The sequence below is a fragment of the Castor canadensis genome, chromosome 6 (assembly GCF_047511655.1).
Source record: "Castor canadensis chromosome 6, mCasCan1.hap1v2, whole genome shotgun sequence".
Lineage (NCBI taxonomy): Eukaryota > Metazoa > Chordata > Mammalia > Rodentia > Castoridae > Castor > Castor canadensis.
The window spans coordinates 19,446,507-19,464,077 of NC_133391.1; the positions used below are offsets into that span (position 1 = coordinate 19,446,507).

Below are 17,571 nucleotides of genomic sequence, written 5' to 3' on the forward strand. Positions count from 1 at the left end.
GATTTGCACATTTTAGAAATCACACATGATTTATGTTAAAGCAGAGGTTGGAAAAGCCATATTCAAGATTTTGGAGACTGCAGAGCAATTCATGTATCTGCTTATCCTTGATTTGGTGAGTCACAACTCTTATCTAATGATGGGCTACAGTCTTCCCTGTCACAGCAGATGTCCCAGGTGCTACCAGCATGTGTAGGCATGGAATGGCTGCCTGCTGAGCAAAGCAGTCCCCAAGTAGAGTATAGAAGAGTGTCAACGATGGGAAGACAGCCAAAACCTGACTTCTGCTCAGAAAGGTTCATACTGCTTATTTAAATCTAACCGTGGTAAGATCTAAGAAACCACATGCTAAGGAAGCCATGGTCTCATCTGTCTCTGTTTGTCCATCAGCTTATGGTGTGCCGGTGTCAGTCATTCCTTCTTTCAGGACTTCAAAGCCACTGCTGAGGAGAGTGGCTCACTTAGGTCATTGTGCATTATTTTGCATGTGGAAAAAGAAGCAGTTCTAACATATCCCAAGTAGGCCAGCCCTGGGGTCCTACAATTGGTTTCATTAATACAACGCCTCCTCTCAGCAATCAAAATCCAGTCAATGGATTTTTGGTGTCATCACCAAAGAACCTTCACGTCTTCCAGTCTTTTCTATCCCCTTACTTTTGGTTAGCTAAAAAACAGGAATGAGTTCTTTTTCTAATGTAACATTAGCCTAAGGGTCTTGTTAAATGTTTTTAGAGGATGATGGGGAGAGAAGAACATTAGGAAGACACAGCTAATCCATTATCTTAAGTCTTCATTACCTTCGTCTTCGAGAGGGTTGAAAGACCTCTCGTTTTGCAAGAGAACCTGCTTCAGCTCTTCCAGCTCGGCGTGCTCTTTGGCATACATCCTCTTCAGGTTTTCCACATGCTGAGTCATCACTTCCACTGCTTTACTGACCCGGCTCTCCTTGGGGGAGAAATAGCCAGATTTACATGGAAAATCCCACTCTCCACGCTCAGGAAAAAGGTGCAGGGAAGCACGCATTTACCTTTGCTCCATCCCTACATCCAACCCAATGTCTACAGGTATTCACCCCATCTACCTCACTCTTCCTTATCCAAACCGCTTCTCCCCACTCTTTTTTTTTAAAACAATTTCTGATGAATTGCATTATATGCATGCTGTAACTGTCACAATGAATACCCTTTGTACAATTAACTTACGTGCAAATATAAATTTTTTAAGACATCAGTCTACAAGGACAAACAGAACAGAAGAGTTTACAAGAGCAACAAGATTTTAAAAGTGGCAAAAAAAGGATTTATGGTAAGTAATTAAGACCTAGAAAAGCTGAAACCTTAAAGAGGTAGAAAGAAAAGCCAACAAGCAACCTAGATTGTACCACAGAAAGCCACAAATGCTGAGGAATTAGTGGCACCTCTGGAAGTAAGCTGGAAGGTGGTGCATGAACACAGAAAAGGCTGGGAGTCCGTGAGAAGCGGTTAGAGTCAAGATAACTACTGGAGTCAGCCAGCAGAGCCTCTTCTGTGAACCATTTTGGTGAAAGACTAAAAGGCTGAATAGCTATAGGGGAGATAGAGATTCTGTGGATTGGGATCACACAGAGTTGGTGGTGAAAACAGCAGATTGAAGCAAAATGCCTGTATACCTATTACGTGTGGGCACCTCTCTACCTTATTCCTCCTTTCAGCTGTCAAGCACTGGCCACCAGGATTAGTACCATCAAGGAAGGCAGCTGGAAGACTGTTCCCTGAGGAATGTGACCCTTCCAGATGAAAGTCTGGTAGGTACTGACGTTAGGAGCCGAGATGAAACAACCTGCCTTACGTGATGCTCAGTCAACAGGAGCTTTCCCCATTCATCACTCACACAACTCCAGGTCAGCTTAACAGTGGAACAGCTATCCTGAGGGCTTGCTCCAGCAAGAAATAAAATAAGGAAACTAAAACACAGAGAAATACAGGAGGAAAAGCCCAGAAAACTGAAACTTCAAGGAAATCATCAGTGTCTTCAGAGAGTAAAAAATAACTGTTACACTCATGATATAAGAAGAACATATTATTTAAGAAAACACATTCTATTAAATAAGAGCTGCTGGAAATTAAAAATATGAAAACCACAACTTAGAAGAGAAGTTTGAAGATAAAGCTAAGGAAATCTCCCCAGGAAGACTCCACAGGAGATCAAGTCTGAGAGTAGGGGACAGAGGACTCTGATTTTAAGCTATTGTAAGGCTTTGGTCCTTACTCTGAGTAAAGTGAGGAGCCACTGGAGGGCTCTGAAAACACTGTTGGGAGGAAGGATTGGGATTGGAAAGGAGTAGGCAGCATTTAGGAAGTCATTGTACTTTGCTGGAAGAAAGAGAATGGCGGCTTAGGTCAAGGTGGGAGCTATCGAGGGGGTTGAATTCTATGCTCTGATGGTGGAGTCTAGAGGATTTTCTCTAGGACTGGGTGTAGGATGAGAGATAAAGGTGTTGGTAATTACCCTCTCAAGAGGGTTTGCCCTTGACTGAGGTTAGGAGACCATAGGTTAGAGGCAGGGATTGAAAAGCCCATGGGTGGTTTAGTTTTGGGTAGGTTAAGTATAACTTGTGTACCAAACAAAGTATCCCTAAAAACTTATTCCTAGAAACGTAGCCCACAATTTCAGGGAAAATAAGTCCTTCTAGTAATTTCACTGTAGCTAGAGAAATAAAATTTAAAAAGTTACCTGATTAATGGCTCCCAACATCTCAGCCCTACTGGCCACTCGTGCTGTGCACTGGCTGAGAAAACTGATGCTCTTCTCCAGCTTCTTAATGATCTCCTGAGCCTGGTTGTCATCTTCACACAGAGGTGTCAACGACTGCACAGAGAGCGAAGTGTTAATGACACCCAACACAGTCATTCAGTGAGAGAGGACACTTGCTCAGCACATGCGATCTCAGTTATCTTGGTGGAGGGTGAGTGATGTCAAAATAGTAATATCTTGTTGACTAGCAGGTGTATATTGCAGGTGTCACAACACCTTTTAGGACTCTTCTTGTACTTCCTTTTGTACTTCTCAAATGCTCCACTCCCTCAGGTGCATTCAGGTACATTGAACCATCCTTGTTCTGAGGTCCCCATAACCTTGATACTAAAGCTGGACAAAGATATTAAAACTGCAGATCAGTGGCACTGATGGATACTGATGTGAACATCCTTGACAAAGACCTATCAAGCTGAATTCAGTAGCATTCTAAAAGGATCATGTACCACAACCACATGGGATTTATTGCTGGAATGCAAGGATGGTTCAATGTATGAAACCCAATCAATGTAATGTAGACCATGTTAACAGAAAGGACAAAACCTATGACTTTTTCAGATTACTCAGAAAAAGCATCTGACAAGATTTAATACTTTCATGATTTTAAAAAACACTAAAACAAACTAGGAAAAGTCATGTATGTAAACCCGCTCGTGACAGAAGACAAAGCTTTTTCTCTAAGATCAGGGACAAGGCAAGGACTCCTGCTCTCACCACTTCAACTCAACCTGTTAGAACACTCGGTCTGTAGCCAGAACAATTATGCAGGGAACAGAATCTTAATTAGAAAGTAAGAGGTAAAAATATCTGTTCACAGAGGCATGATCTTATGTGTCATAAAGATTGAGCATTCCACAAAAATTGTCAGAATAAATTCAGCAAAATTGCAAGATACAAAATTAACGCAAAAAATCAGATGTATTTCAATATACTAACAATTTCCAAAAATAAATTTTAAAAATTCCATTTATAGTAGCATCACATAGAATATAATACTTAGAAATAAACCTAACCAAGGAGGTAGAAGACTTAATACGATGACTTGAATAAATGGAAGGTTATCCTGTGCTCATAGATTGGTAGACCTAATTTTGTTAAAATGTTCATATTACCCCCAAACAATCTACAGATGCAAGGCAAGTTTATCAAAATCCCAACAGATGAAATAGGGACATGTGGGGTTGGTGGTGCAGTCGAGAGGTAGAACATGTGCTTAGCGCATGTAAGATTCTGGGTTCAGTCCCCAGCACCAAAAAAAAATTAAAAAGAAAAGTCACATAGTATATTAAGGGTCCCTGGATAACCAAAACAATTTAGAAAAAGAACAAAGTTGGGGGACTTGTCCTTCCTGGTTTTAAAATACATTTCACACTTAACAATAATTCAATAGCATGATGCTGGCATGAAAACAGACATACAGCCTAGTGGAACAGAATAGAGAGCCCAGAAATAACTCTTCGGGAAGTGGGCCAATGATCATTCAACAGGGAACAAGAGTGTGCAATGCGCAAGGAGGTCTCTTCAGCAAGTGGTGCTGGGAAAAGTGGATGTCCACATGCAAAAGTGTGAAATTGAACCCTTATCTCTTATCACATACAAAAACTAACTCAAAATGGATTAAGGACCTAAAAGGAAGACCCAGAGCTAGAAAATGCCTGGAAGAAACCATGGGTGAAAACCTCCATGACACCAAATTTGATGATAATTTTTTGGTTAACACACAAAAAGCATTGTCAATAAAAGGGACTACATTGAAAGAAAGTTGTGTGAATCACAGACCCAACCAACAGACTGAAAAAACCAACTACTGAGTGGGAGAAAACGTACAAAGTCCTAACTGCAAAAGGATGAGTACCCAAAATACATAAAGAACTCCTACAAGTCAATGAGACAAAGAATCCACATAACTTGATTTAAAAATGGACAAAGGGTGCTGGAGCTGTGGCTCAAGCAGTAGAGCACCTGCTTTGCACGCAATAACCCCCGAGTGCAAACCCTAGCCCCCTACCCTCCCCCCAAAATGTACAAAGGACTTGAGTAATAGTTTTCCCAAAGATATTCAAATGGCAGAGTATATGAAAAGATATCACTGTTCAGACATATGCAAATCAAAATACCACAAACCACCACCATGCACCCATGAGAAGAGCTGTTATTAAAACAAACAGAGAATGACTTGGAGAAGCTGATGATGGCACCACAGAGCGAAGCGGGCATGTGGTGAGCTTGCAGATGAAAGTAAAGTGGCCGTCTGACCCAGCACATCCACTTCCAGAAATGCACCCTCAAGAACTGAAGGCAGGGTCAGGAAGAGACACTTACCTTCTTTTCAATTACTCCCTTGCAGCTTATAACCATTAATAGCTGATTTGGGTTTTAAATACAGATTATGGCTACCTTTTCCTTTTTCCAGGAAAGTTCACTTTAAAAATATATGAGGAGAAAAAAGGCCCTTTTAAGGATTTCCACGCTTTATTATTAGTGCACATAAATTTACATCATAAGGGTTTCATTTCCGCATTTCCAAATACGCCTCTAAGGTACTCCCCTCAATTTCTCTTCCCCCTCCTTCCACTCTGGCTTCCCTTCCCATGTCCCTAGGAATCCCCTCCCTTTCACTTCCATGACCTTGGTGTGTTTTCCCCCCCTAGTTTCCACAAATGAAAGGAAGAAAACACGTGATTTTTGTCCTGTGGGACTGGCTTATTTCACTGAACATGATAATCTCCAGTTCCAGCCATCCAGAAAATGACAGAATTTTTTTTATGGCCCTGGGGTTTGAACTCAGCGCCTCGCACTTGCTAAGCAGGTGCTCTACCACTTGAGCCACTCCTCCAGCCCTGTTTTTGTTTAGTTATGTGTTGGAGAGGGTCTCATACTTTTTCCCCAGGGCTGGCCTTGGACCATGATCCTAGTACCTATGCCTGGATTACCACCACACCCTGCTTGTTGCTTGAAATTGGGTCTCGCTTTTTGCCTGGACTGGCCTTTTGAACCATGATCCTCCTGATTACTGCCTCCTGAGTGGCTGGGATTACAGGTGCACACCACCACACCCAGGAATAATATCATCCTTGAAGAAATAGGTGTACATTGTGTTTATAGCAACTCTGTTCAAAATAGGCAAGAGAAGGACACAACCATTGATGGCTGAATAGATAAGCAAGATGTAGTATATAGGCACAGTGGAGTATTACTCAGCCTTGAAAACAGGTAGTACCATATGTGCTATAACACAGATAAGCCTTCAGGACATTATGTTAAGGGGCTTGCAAGAGTGCAAGTGTCATAGACTCCAACTGTCCTCACGTCTAAGGCAGTGAAATTCAAAGGAACAGTAGAAGGGTAGTTACCGGGGCTGGGATAAACCGGAGAACGAGAGAAAGTGGGTGTGGTGGTTCAGGTTTGGAAGCTCAGTGTTCAGGAGACACGTTTTGCAATTTTATGTTGTGTGTTTTTATCACAAAAATAATATGGCTTCTGAATTTTTATTTACTTCATCCAAAATCAGGCTGCTCACTTTCCAAAGCCATCTCTAAACTTGCAGCCACCTCAAGAGTTGAAGGATGCCTGTCAACTGCTGAGACTGAAGGCAGTCATCAGTCTTTTGCTTCAGCTAATGACAAATGGGAGACCTTGACTTTCTTCTGGGAAGCTGAAAACTGGTGTTATCACCTCTTGTTCAGTTTTCGATGTTGGAAATCCAGAGAGAAGGCCAGTGGCTCAAACAACCTACTTTAAAAGACAGCTCTGTCCTACTGCTGATGCTCTTTAGTGAGACTTTACCCGGTCCTGAATTTTTCTATTAATTTACATTTGGGTAAGTAAGGGTTTAGTACTTGGTGCTGGCTTCAGTCACCCAAGAAAACTCTCACGCAGCCATCAGAACACTATGGTTCTGATGAACCATGTCAGTGTCACCATGCATGTAGACCCAGGCGCTGTGCTCCTCACCTCTAAGAGCTTTAAGCAGTTGGTGATTTCTTTCTTCAAATTTTCTTCTGCCAAGTCACGGGACCGCTCTTCAAGCTTCACTCTTTTCTCCAAGGTGAACCAGTCACACTTGAATCCCAAAGACAGCCTGAGGAATTCTGCCTGGGAGGGGAAGGGGGAAGGCAAATGTGGACCAATATTTATTTGGGTTTAATACAGGATCACAGTGAGATGTTTCTTTCTCCTCCCAGCAAGCCAAGGCTGACATGCAGAGGCTTTGCCTGCCTCAGTCCCTGCCAGGCCAGGCATCAACACATGAGTGTGCAAAAGCATGAAGAAGTTCTTTAAAAAAAGACAGCAGCTGGACACAGTAGCTCACTCCCATAATCCTAGCTACTTGGGAGGCTGAGATTGGGAGGATCAATATTGGAGGCCTGCTCCAGCACATAGTTTGAGAGACTCTGTCTCAACCAATAGCTGGGGATGGTGTCACACACCTGTTACCCCAGCTACAGTGCAAAGCATAAATGTGAGGATTGGCCTGGACAAAAAGCGAGACGCCCCCATCTCCAAAGTAACTAGAACAAAAAAAGGCTGGAGGTGCGGCTCAAGCCGTAGAGTTCAAGAACTCAAGACCCTGAGTTCAAACCCCAGGGCCACCAAATAAAGAAAAGGCTACTCACCTCCACCTCCTTCTCATTGGCAGAGGTGCTATAGGAGAAAACAGAGAGCTCTTCAAACACAATCCAGCGGAAACACAAAACCCGTTAAAGACAACACAGAGAAGAGCTTACCTGTCACTTTGCTGAAAGTTAACTGATTTCAATGTGGCCGTGGGAAGAGGGGGAGCCTTGGCTTCTGTAAAAAGACAAGCACCCGTACTCGGTGGGCAGGCGAGTAGGCTCACCACAAGGGCGTTTCCATCCAGTGTTTGCTGTCCTCTAAACAGATGCGACAGTCCCCAGCTCACCTACTTGCTTAACTTGTAGGAAACTGCTATGTTATGTGAGGGTCACCGTGTGAAAACCATCAGCTTATCTCAGGAGGTGAAAGAGCTTGAGAGTTAAGGTCACGACCTCTTTGCATGTTAGTGTGCCTACATTTGGTCCGTGGCTAAATGCACACCTGCCCCATGTCCCATCCAGAGGATCCAAGCTTTCATAACAACAGTGACAATGGTACTAATTGGAATGGTGGTGGTGGTGGTAGTAGTAAGAGTAACATACTGCTGGGGACCAGTGCCTCATGCCTATAATCCCAACTACTCAGGGGGCAGAAATCAGGAGGATTGTGGTTCAAAGCCAGCCCAGGCAGATAATTCACTAGACCCTATCTCAAAAATACCCATTACAAAAATAGGGCTGGTGGAGTGGCTCAAGGTGAAGGCCCTGAGTTCAAGACTCAGTATTGCAAAAAAAAAAAGTAACAACACAATTGTAAAAGTAACAGTAACTCTACATGAGATATGGACCACCGCTCGTTCTAAGCCAGCCCCAGAACAGAATCTACGTGTTAGAGTTCTCACATTATGCTTTGCAAAGGACAATACATAACAGCATTGGCTCTCAACTTGACAATACTTGGTTCAAGTTCAAGTTTTTGATCTTGAACAAGTTGCAACCTTGTTAAGCCATCTACAAGATAAGGATATTATTTTTTATAGAACAGCTAACTTTTATGAGAACTTCCAGGACAGGCCTGTTTCTAGATAACCCCCCACGTACTAATTTATTCTATCCTCACAGCAAGCCTCCTGTGGCAGGTTTCCAGAGGCCACAAAATGGGAGCCACAGGCCTCTCGCCTCACCTAGGGTTTGGAGGATGGGATGAAACAAGGCAAATTTAGCCGAGTGCTTGGCTTGTGGCATCTTCCCAATAAAGTACACTTAGCTTTGTTTAATGTGTCAGTTCTATTTTGCAAATAAGAAAACTTAGACTTGAGATTAAATAGCTTTCTAAAATCACTCAGCTGGTCAGCTGACCCAGTCTGGAGTCTGTGGGACTCCAAAGCCTGAGCTCTATCCACCATTGCATCCTAATGGGGGCTGGGGAGGGAGCAGAGCTGCTCTTACTGTGTAGATGCCGCCTTACTTACTTTCAGAGGGATACTGGAGAACAAGAAGCACTGTGCAGGCTCCACACCAGTGCTGGCTTGCTTCTCGGTTCACTGTAGCACGTTATTATTACAGATCCCTGGGAATCACTCAGTGCAAGGTCAACAAGCTTTGGGAACATGACATAAGGACAGAGTCCTGTGGCTGACCTGACTCGGGGTACAGGATTAGCAGGTGGCTGTCTTTTCTACAGAAATATCCTCTGGGAGCCCGAGCTCACGAGGGGCTGAAAGACACACCTGTACCTCCTGTGGCACCTCCTTTCCTATGGTCTTCCATTGTTCTGGGTTCATCCTTGGCTTCCTGAAATCATAAAGAAATTTTATTGTGTGCATAGAATGGGAACCCTTCACAGCCAATCATTCTCGACAGCCTGTCCACCCCCTAACCCTACTCTGTGGGAAGCACTCGGCGAGGTCTGGGAACTATCGTAAAGGTCAAGGGAGAACAGGACTGGCTCCAGGGAGGCTTCTAGTCCAGCTGCAGCAGGAGGGACAGGAATCCACAGAATATGGACATGGCACACGCTACCACGAAGCAAACTGGGATTGATGGCTGAATAATGAGGTCAAAGCAAGCACTTCACACAGGATGGAGAGGCACTGGGCTGGAGCAGCGTGGAAAATCTGTGCGGACGAGGAACACGTGTGGAGAGGCAGGAAAGGGACAAACAGGTAAAAAATGTGGTGAATCTAGGGCCAGCACCGTGGCCTGCTATGTGGGTCCTGGCGGGGGTTATGACAAGTGCAGCTGATACTGTTCTCTGTTGTTAGGCTTTCATTCCACAGGAATGTGTTTTAAGGTCATTTCCCAGCTGGCCTGTAATCACTGTATCTGTCTATCTGGGTCACAGGAACAACAGGTCACAGGAGAGTCTAAAGGGAAAACTTGAGTTATACAGTCATTTTTTTTTATATCATCAAACATTCTCAGGTGAATAGAGACATTTAGAAAACCAAAGAAGTTTTTCATTAAAAAAAAAAAATCTAAGGGCTGGTGGAATGTCAAGCAGTAGACAGAGCACCTGCCAAGCAAGGGTGAGGCCCTGAGTTGAAACCCCAGTAATGCCAAAAAAGAGAAGGCTTAAGAAGACACATTTCCTAGGTAGAGCCATTGATGCCATGCCCCATGATTTGTAGACAACTGGAAGAAAGGCTTCAACAAGATGTGAAAGTGTAATGACCCAAGCAAACCATTGGTTCATTCTTGTCAGCAAGGGCAAATCCTCCCTTGGTCCCATGCCCTTTTCAGCCACGGCACTTTCTCTAGCTTCTCTTCACAGCTGCCTGTCCCTCCCCATGGCTGCTTAGCAGTTCTTTATCAAAGTAGCCACTCCACCCAACACCCCAAGGAAACCACCCTGCAGTGATCAGGGACCTCCCCAGGGCCACCCTGATGGCTGACCCAACCTCCCTGCTGCATCTGAAGTGATCTAAACATCCATCCTTCCTGATCATCTTTCTTCCCGAGGTTTTCCTGCCCTGATTTCCCCACCTGCTCTGCACTTGCCTTCCCTAGCAGAGACTGCCAACCATCAATAGTGTGTTATCCTCGGGCATGGAGACACTTGTCTGTAATCCTAGCACCTGGGAGGCTGAGGCAGGAGGATTTCGAGTTTGAGGCCACTGGGCTACAGAGCAAGACCCTGTCTCAAAGAATAAATAAAATCTCCCTGCAGACCATCCACATCTCCCTTCAACCTGAACTTGACTGTGTCAAACTCATTTTACCTTGCAAGTTCTACTCTTTCTCCTCCTCCTGCTCTTCTATGCATCATTGTGGGTTAAACCATGAACCTGTGTACCAGGCTTTTCCCACACCCCTGGCTTCTACCCCTGAATGTACCTCAACTTAGTGGCGTTCCTCCATCGCCATTAATTCAAACTGCCTTCATCTCCTCTTTAAATTATTTCAAGAGCATCCTAACTGGTCCCACCACCAGCACAATGTTTTGCTAATCCTTTTTTTTTTTTTTCCTTTGGCAGTACTGGGTTTGAACTCAGGTCCTCACACTTGCAAGGCAGGTGCTCTATCACTTGAGCCACTCCCCAGCCCCTTTTTCCTTATTTTTTTGGATAGGGTCTCTCGTTTTTGCCTGGGCCAGCATTGGGCCACAATCCTCTGACCTATGCCTCCTGCATAGCAGGAATGACAGGCGTGAGCCACTGAGCCCAAACCTAAACCGTTATTTCTTAAAGTGTCTTTTTGAGACTCTTTTTTTGAGATGAGAAGGAACTTTTTCTCAGACAATTGTACTATGAAAAACTGAAGGACTCTACTTTCCCCAGACCCTTTTTTTTGGTAAGAGGAAGCTGTTTTCATCATGTACAGCTATTGCACCTTCACACCGTCAAATAATGACCAGTTTCTTTGTCTGATTAGAACACATAAACCCATGCATGGCAGTTCTACTGTCTTAGTCATGTGCTGGTGGACTCGTGTGTTTAAGCCAGTCACTATCGAGACAGACATTTAGCATGTCTGACAGACCTCCAATGAATGAATGAGTGACCACCATGGAACCAGCTCTGACAATTGTGTGACCTCATAGATGTCACAAGAACACTTTGGCCTCTACTTCTTTGTCCATAAAGTGTTGATGAAATTAAATTCTGCAACCTCATAATGCTTTGTGAAGGATAAAATAATGCTTTTAGAGAATCTTGCAGACTTAAAGGGACAGTTGAGCCACTGGAATATTTCAATTTTGTGCCTTGATTGTCAATGTGCACATTCCTTACCAGATGTGGTTTGGTTTTATCTTCCCTCATGGGGTCTTGGCATGGAGTATTCTCATGACACTTACTGGCGCCTATGATGAGAAGGAAACAGTAAAGAGTAGGGGGTGACAAGTAAAGGAGAAAGAGCTAGTGAGGGTGACAACGTGGGAAAGCCAGCAAATGACAAATTACCAAAATTGACAGATGAGTTATGTCCTACAAAAATGTGTGTACCACTGACAGGGCAGCTACAGCCCCAGAGGCTAAGCCATCTAAGATTTCCAGTGGAAACCAGTGTCTCTCTGGATGTCTTCCATACTCCGCTGTGTTCTCTTAAGCCTCGTGTAGGCCAATGCTACTTTCCTATTGAACACACTTCTGTCCTAACGATAGAACCAGAGGAAGGAAGAGTGAGACGCCTTTGTATAGCTTGTCAAATGGCCAGCAGCCTTGCACATGTAATTAAAGACCTAAGTATGATAGTCCACTAAAACATGGAATCGTTCCTACAATGTCATCAAACTAAGATAGGAAACGCTTTTAATTTGTACTATTGTTTCTCTAATTTCTGCATGTTTGTGTGCTTTTCAGGATAACCTGTAGATAATTATTCTCCCCTTCACAAGACCATTGTCCTGCATTTACCTGGGTGCAGGCACAAAGGCCAGCCTCTGAAAGTGGGGTCCTTCATCTCTCCCTCCCTTTTCTTTTTTTTTTTCAGTACTAGGGTTCAAAGCCAGGCCCTTGTGCATGCTAAGCAAGCACTCTACCACTAAGCTATATCCCCAGCCCTAGTTTCTTTCTTTTTGAGAAAAACATATTTAAATCTTGTGTTAGGTTTTAAATTTTTATATGAAATAAGAACAAAATAGCCACTATATATCTATTTCTCCTAGAGAAATTTTATTTTAGTTTTTCTTTGCATTTTAAGACAGCTTGACATTTTAAGACAGTTTGATATAGTTCATAAACCAAAAAGTGTAAAATGTTTCTCAGTGAAAAATTTGCATCAGCCATGTCTCCAGAAACCCAGTTTTCTTCGCCATAGACAATGTCACTAATTTTTGTCTAGCCTTCCAGAGATATTTTGTGCACAAAATTCTTCCTACAAGATTTTGCATGCTATACATAACATTCTGTACTTTTTCAAAGAAACAGCAGTCCTTCCAAACTTGTAAGAAACAAGTTTGAGTATATAGATATAGATTAATATTCTGTTTTACGAATATGCCAAAGTTTAATCTTTTGTTGACAGTTAATGTGTGGCCAATATTTTGCTGTTACTGATAACTGCAGTAAGTAGTCTTGTACGGAAGTCCTGTTCATTTTGTGGGTATGTACCTGTGCCCACAGGCTAACACCCAGACACTGAATTGTATCACGGATTACACTTCAATAGACTTAGAAAGCTTCTTCCATTTTAGTTACAAAAATGTACATTTCTTCCAGCAGTTTGGGGTTTCTTTTTCCCCTACAGCCTCATAGCAGAGTATCATCATTTTCTGTGTCTTTGTCTATGGGACAGGAGGAAGATGACTAGGGTGACACTAATGAACCATTTCCCCCAGCCAGGAGGGTGGTGCACGCTACAATCCCAGCACTCCTGAGGCTAATGGAGGACGACTGCTAGCTCAAGGCCAGCAAGATAGCAAAACCCTGTCTCAAAAAGAAAATCCTTATTAGCTGTTGGTTGAAATTCTTCAATTAACCCATGGAATGGCTTCTGTTTCTGAAATTTCAACTCAGCACCTGCCTCAACCTTCCGTGGTGGATTTCCTTTTTGGAAGGAAGGAGAACCCACCCCGCCCCATGGGGGTCAACTCAGTGCTGTCTCTCTGGACATGAAGAATAACCAGTTTGCTTTCAGAGCCAGGAAGCAGAACACAGCTGACAATCACCTAGTTATTTCTCCTGCGACCTGAGCGCACTGTTGCTAAGTGCTCCATCCTTCTATCTAAGGGATTCTCATTAGGGTTCCAAGAGTGTCCCTAGCAGGTGATGTCATGTTTGCAACAGGTGAGAACCAGCTATGCATGATAAACTTGGTCATAGGAAACACTTAATTCCATTATAATATAGTGGAATTTTTGTTCTGTCTACAAAATTGAAAAGAAAAATAAAAGGTAACATCCTCACATGTGACAGTCATGGTAACCTCTTAGACTTAATTCTCCAGGCTGTGTCTTCAAAATTCCATTATAAGAATTATTTCAGGGTTGGCAGAGTAGCTCAAGTGGTTGACCACCCGGCCTAGCAAATGTGAGGTCCTGAGTTCAAACCCTACTAGCACCAAAAAAAATTATTTCATAAGATTATAGCCAGCCACAATGGCTCAACTGTAATCCTAGCTACTTGGGAGGCAGAGATTAGGAGGGTCACGGTTGGAAGCCAGCCTGGGCAAAAGAATTCGTGAGACTCCCATCTCAACCAATGACTGGCACAGTGGTGTATACCTGTCATCCCAGCTACAGGGAAAGCACAAATAAGAGGGTCACAGAAAGGCCTTCCTAGGCATAAGGTGAGATCCTATCTCAAAAATAATCAAAGCATGGGCTGATGGAGTGGCTTAAGTGATAGAGTGCCTGCATAGCAAGTGCAAGGCCTTGAGTTCAACCCCCAGTACTGCCACAATAAAAGAATTATTACATAAAAATTAGTATTAAATGATTTTGTTGAGTTACTTCCCCAGCCTGGCACTGAGGTTTGCCCAGTGTCTGAGAATGGAAGCTACACCTGAACCCTTCCATAGCTCACCGATCATGGTGGAAGCCAAGCTGCCGTCCTTTTTCTCACAGGGCGATTTGCAGTCAAGGTCACCAGAGGCCATATGCAAAGTTTCTGATCCAGAATCTGCAGAGAGGAATGGCTGTGCATGAAAGCCATGCAAAGGGAGGATTTTCCTGTGCTCTTATTTGCACGCGGTGGGCACAAAACACCAGGCTTCAAGTTAGAGTGATAACTCTCTCTCTCCCAAGTTCACTCACCACTAGTTGTTACAGTGTTCTCCGTGGATGAAGAGTATCCAGTTGTTGGCAGTGTGAGATATTCCCTGATGAAAGGGTATAAGAAATATTTTGGAATGTCAGGTAAAAAGAACTCTCTTAAAAACCAACTGAACATTCACAGAAATTCACACCCAGCACAAACAGCAAACCTGGACTGTGACAGGCTGTCAGAACCCACGTGTTCAACACCATCCTCCTGCAGGAAAAAGCAAAGGAATGAAGGTCAATGACTTGACATTTTCCATCTCAGAAAGCAAACTTTTTCAGACAACTTGTGAACCCGTATCTACTCTGCTCTTTGGAGAGGACATGGGAGTGAAATGGTCTAGAGATGTTGATACGCCTCCCCAAAGCTGTGCTTGTAAAATGTACCCAATTTTCACTGTATTTAAAATTTTGATATTTAAAGAAAACCTGATAAAGTCATGGGCAAAACAAATTCCAAACTCAAAGGGCAGATAGAGTTTATTTCACCAACTTAAGTTCATGTTTTCTTTAAACAGAACATTCTACGTGAGCATAAAACATTTCTATTTACGGGAATATTAGTCAACTTAAAACTTTTGACCTTGTAGTAAAAACATTTCTCAAGTTTCCAGCCAGACAAATCATACATTTTAAAGTTAATCCATGTCTCAGAGATCCGAGGATTACATGTAAATCAGCACCTAAACTTTGGCAGAAAGCCTCAGGACTGTGGTCCCAGCCTGTTGGGCCGGGTCTCATACATCTCGCTCGAACTTCTAAAGCTGTTTTCGGAATTCCAAGTTCGGGGGGAGCTTTAGGGCTTTCCTTTTTAGCAATAAACTCTCATAATTTTTTTTTCATTATATGTACTTAGGAAGATATATTAAATGTTAATAAAACTGAAATCATTCAGACACGTCAGGAACCGCACAGAAAAACGAAGGCACACATGTATACATATATAAACACATTCCATACACACAGAGCTCACTAGCTACCCCAGCCAACAATGTACTTCCATGGGGGATGCTGTATGTCACACAGGGTATCTACAATATTGAGAAAATACTTGCCCCCCACTCACTGAAAGGTGACAGTGTAGCAAGAGCCAGAATTGTAGACACCCTGAATAACAAACAGCACGCTACATCTGTCTAGTGCATAAAAGTTTATAAGAGTCCTTTTGTGTGTTACCTGATGAGAGAGAGAGAGAGAGATTATATACACACATATTTACTTATTGCAAGAAATTAAACACAATGAATAAAGCAGTGTCCCACGAGCATCAGAAGGTAGAGTAAGTCGTCAAACCCACACTAGACCGAGGGCAGTGTTTTCTTTGTTGCTAAGCAACAAACTCATAAGCAAGGATCTCAAGCCTGGACTATTGGAGAAGGCTCCTGACTATTGTCTTAGGTTGTAAATATTTCAATATAACTTTTTAATTTCACCATGGCTTTTCTCGCTTCAAGGGGTCCCCTGGTCAGAGTAGCTGTGACTGAATCCTCAGATGACACCAGTCTAATCCCACAAAAGCACAGTTCTAGCCCTGAGGGACAAGGCCAGTTGGAGGGCAACACAGGGAACAAGTTCCTCACAGCATTGCAGAGAGAAGAGATGTTCCCAGAACGGAAGTAACAGGGTACAGTGATGCTGGAATTATTCTGAGTAGAGAACATTACCTGGTGGCAGATAAGTGATGATGGCCTTGCCTTTTCATTACTTAAATTGTATTGGTAATTATCCTATTTTTATCTGCCTATATTCCTTTATGAAATCAAGCTATAAAATTGAATCTCCTCAGTTTCATTGGCTATCACACTTTATAAAATAAGCAATTGACTTCTTAATAAAAACCAAATGCCTTTAATGTTTCATAACATATAAAAATTATTGCATGTATTTTGAAATAGCACTTGTTATTGTACTGTAACTAAAGGCTAACTTTGTCAGAAAAGCCTCAGGGTCACGGTACTTATACTTGAGTTTAGGAAGTAGAAAAAGAGGTGTCATTATCACTTCTGTTCAGCTGAACTGGCTTCCAAAGTGGGGATATGGGAACATGTCTTTTTTCTTTGCAAATCTTTATAGAAAGTCTATTATTATCCTCCTTAAAGTCAAAATAATAACTACAGAAGTGCCCAATTTTCCCCAATTATGCTACAGATGACACACTGCTCTGCCTGGGCCTTCTTTTTCCTCCACCACACAAATGAAACATTACATTGAGAAGTGGTTTTGATAAGTACAGAATAATTATTGATTAAGCACACAATAACCTGTGATTCTGAAGAAGCCTCCTGTTTAATAGCTGTACATTTCTCCATGGTCTGGAAGAGTTGCAAAGTGAAAAAAAGAACATTCCTCCCAGAAGAGTGATAGCCCATCCCAAGCGAGCAGAAAACCCAGTACACAGCATGCCTCAGCCCTAGCTTTTCGTAACTTCAGTCCAGCAACACTTTCTCCTTCTTTCAAGAATAAACAGAGTAAAGGATTTTTTCTTTGGTTCTAATTATTGAGAGTTGGAGCTGCAGCTCTGCAGGAGTCTGCCTGGGGGACAGGACCGTGCTCTAGTCCTCCTGCATCAAAAGCCACATCCCAGGGACCTCACCTGCCACCAGTGCGGAGAGCTGGAGTATGTAGAGAGACTTATCCCTGACTTATCTTAAAATCAGGAAAGCCAGGCCAGTGACTGAGAAAGAGAAGTCGGGAGGCAGACTTACTAGGCGAGGAAGGTCGGCTGCAGTTGGGGAAGCAGGCACATGGTGACAGCTCAGGGCAGGAGGGGCCACCTGATATGTACTGCTCCGTATTTACATGGAGCACTCAGTCCAGCCCATCAGCAAGGTTAATAGAGGGTGGGGTGGTGAGGACTCAGAACAAAGTGAGACACCTTGTCAAGGCCTGGGCCTCTCACTCACACAGATGGCTGCCAATATTAGAGAACTAGGAAGAACCTGAAGAAAATACTTTGAAGGCTTTAGCAGTGACAGTTAACTTCCCTAGATAAACCTTGAGGATATTTTCTGCTGTTGCTTT

General features: G+C 43.1%; 1 protein-coding gene across 10 annotated transcripts in view; it reads right to left on the reverse strand.

Annotated features, from left to right (window-relative positions):
• Positions 1-17,571, reverse strand: part of Irag2 (inositol 1,4,5-triphosphate receptor associated 2) — an 81,907-nt gene that overhangs the window by 5,305 nt on the left and 59,031 nt on the right. For 4 of the 10 annotated variants that reach the window (XM_074075834.1, XM_074075837.1, XM_074075833.1 and 1 more), the window contains 10 exons: positions 14,697-14,761; positions 14,545-14,609; positions 14,315-14,410; positions 11,582-11,652; positions 9,080-9,143; positions 7,521-7,584; positions 7,410-7,437; positions 6,748-6,888; positions 2,713-2,847; positions 798-945 (listed from right to left, as the gene is read on the reverse strand). In XM_074075834.1, the coding sequence (XP_073931935.1) occupies positions 798-945; positions 2,713-2,847; positions 6,748-6,888; positions 7,410-7,437; positions 7,521-7,584; positions 9,080-9,143; positions 11,582-11,652; positions 14,315-14,410; positions 14,545-14,609; positions 14,697-14,761 (877 nt within the window). Of the gene's footprint in view, positions 1-797; positions 946-2,712; positions 2,848-6,747; positions 6,889-7,409; positions 7,438-7,520; positions 7,585-9,079; positions 9,144-11,581; positions 11,653-14,314; positions 14,411-14,544; positions 14,610-14,696; positions 14,762-17,143; positions 17,163-17,255; positions 17,320-17,571 lie in introns of those variants that run through there. The other 6 variants (XM_074075835.1, XM_020164709.2, XM_074075838.1 and 3 more) reach the window with 4 other exon arrangements.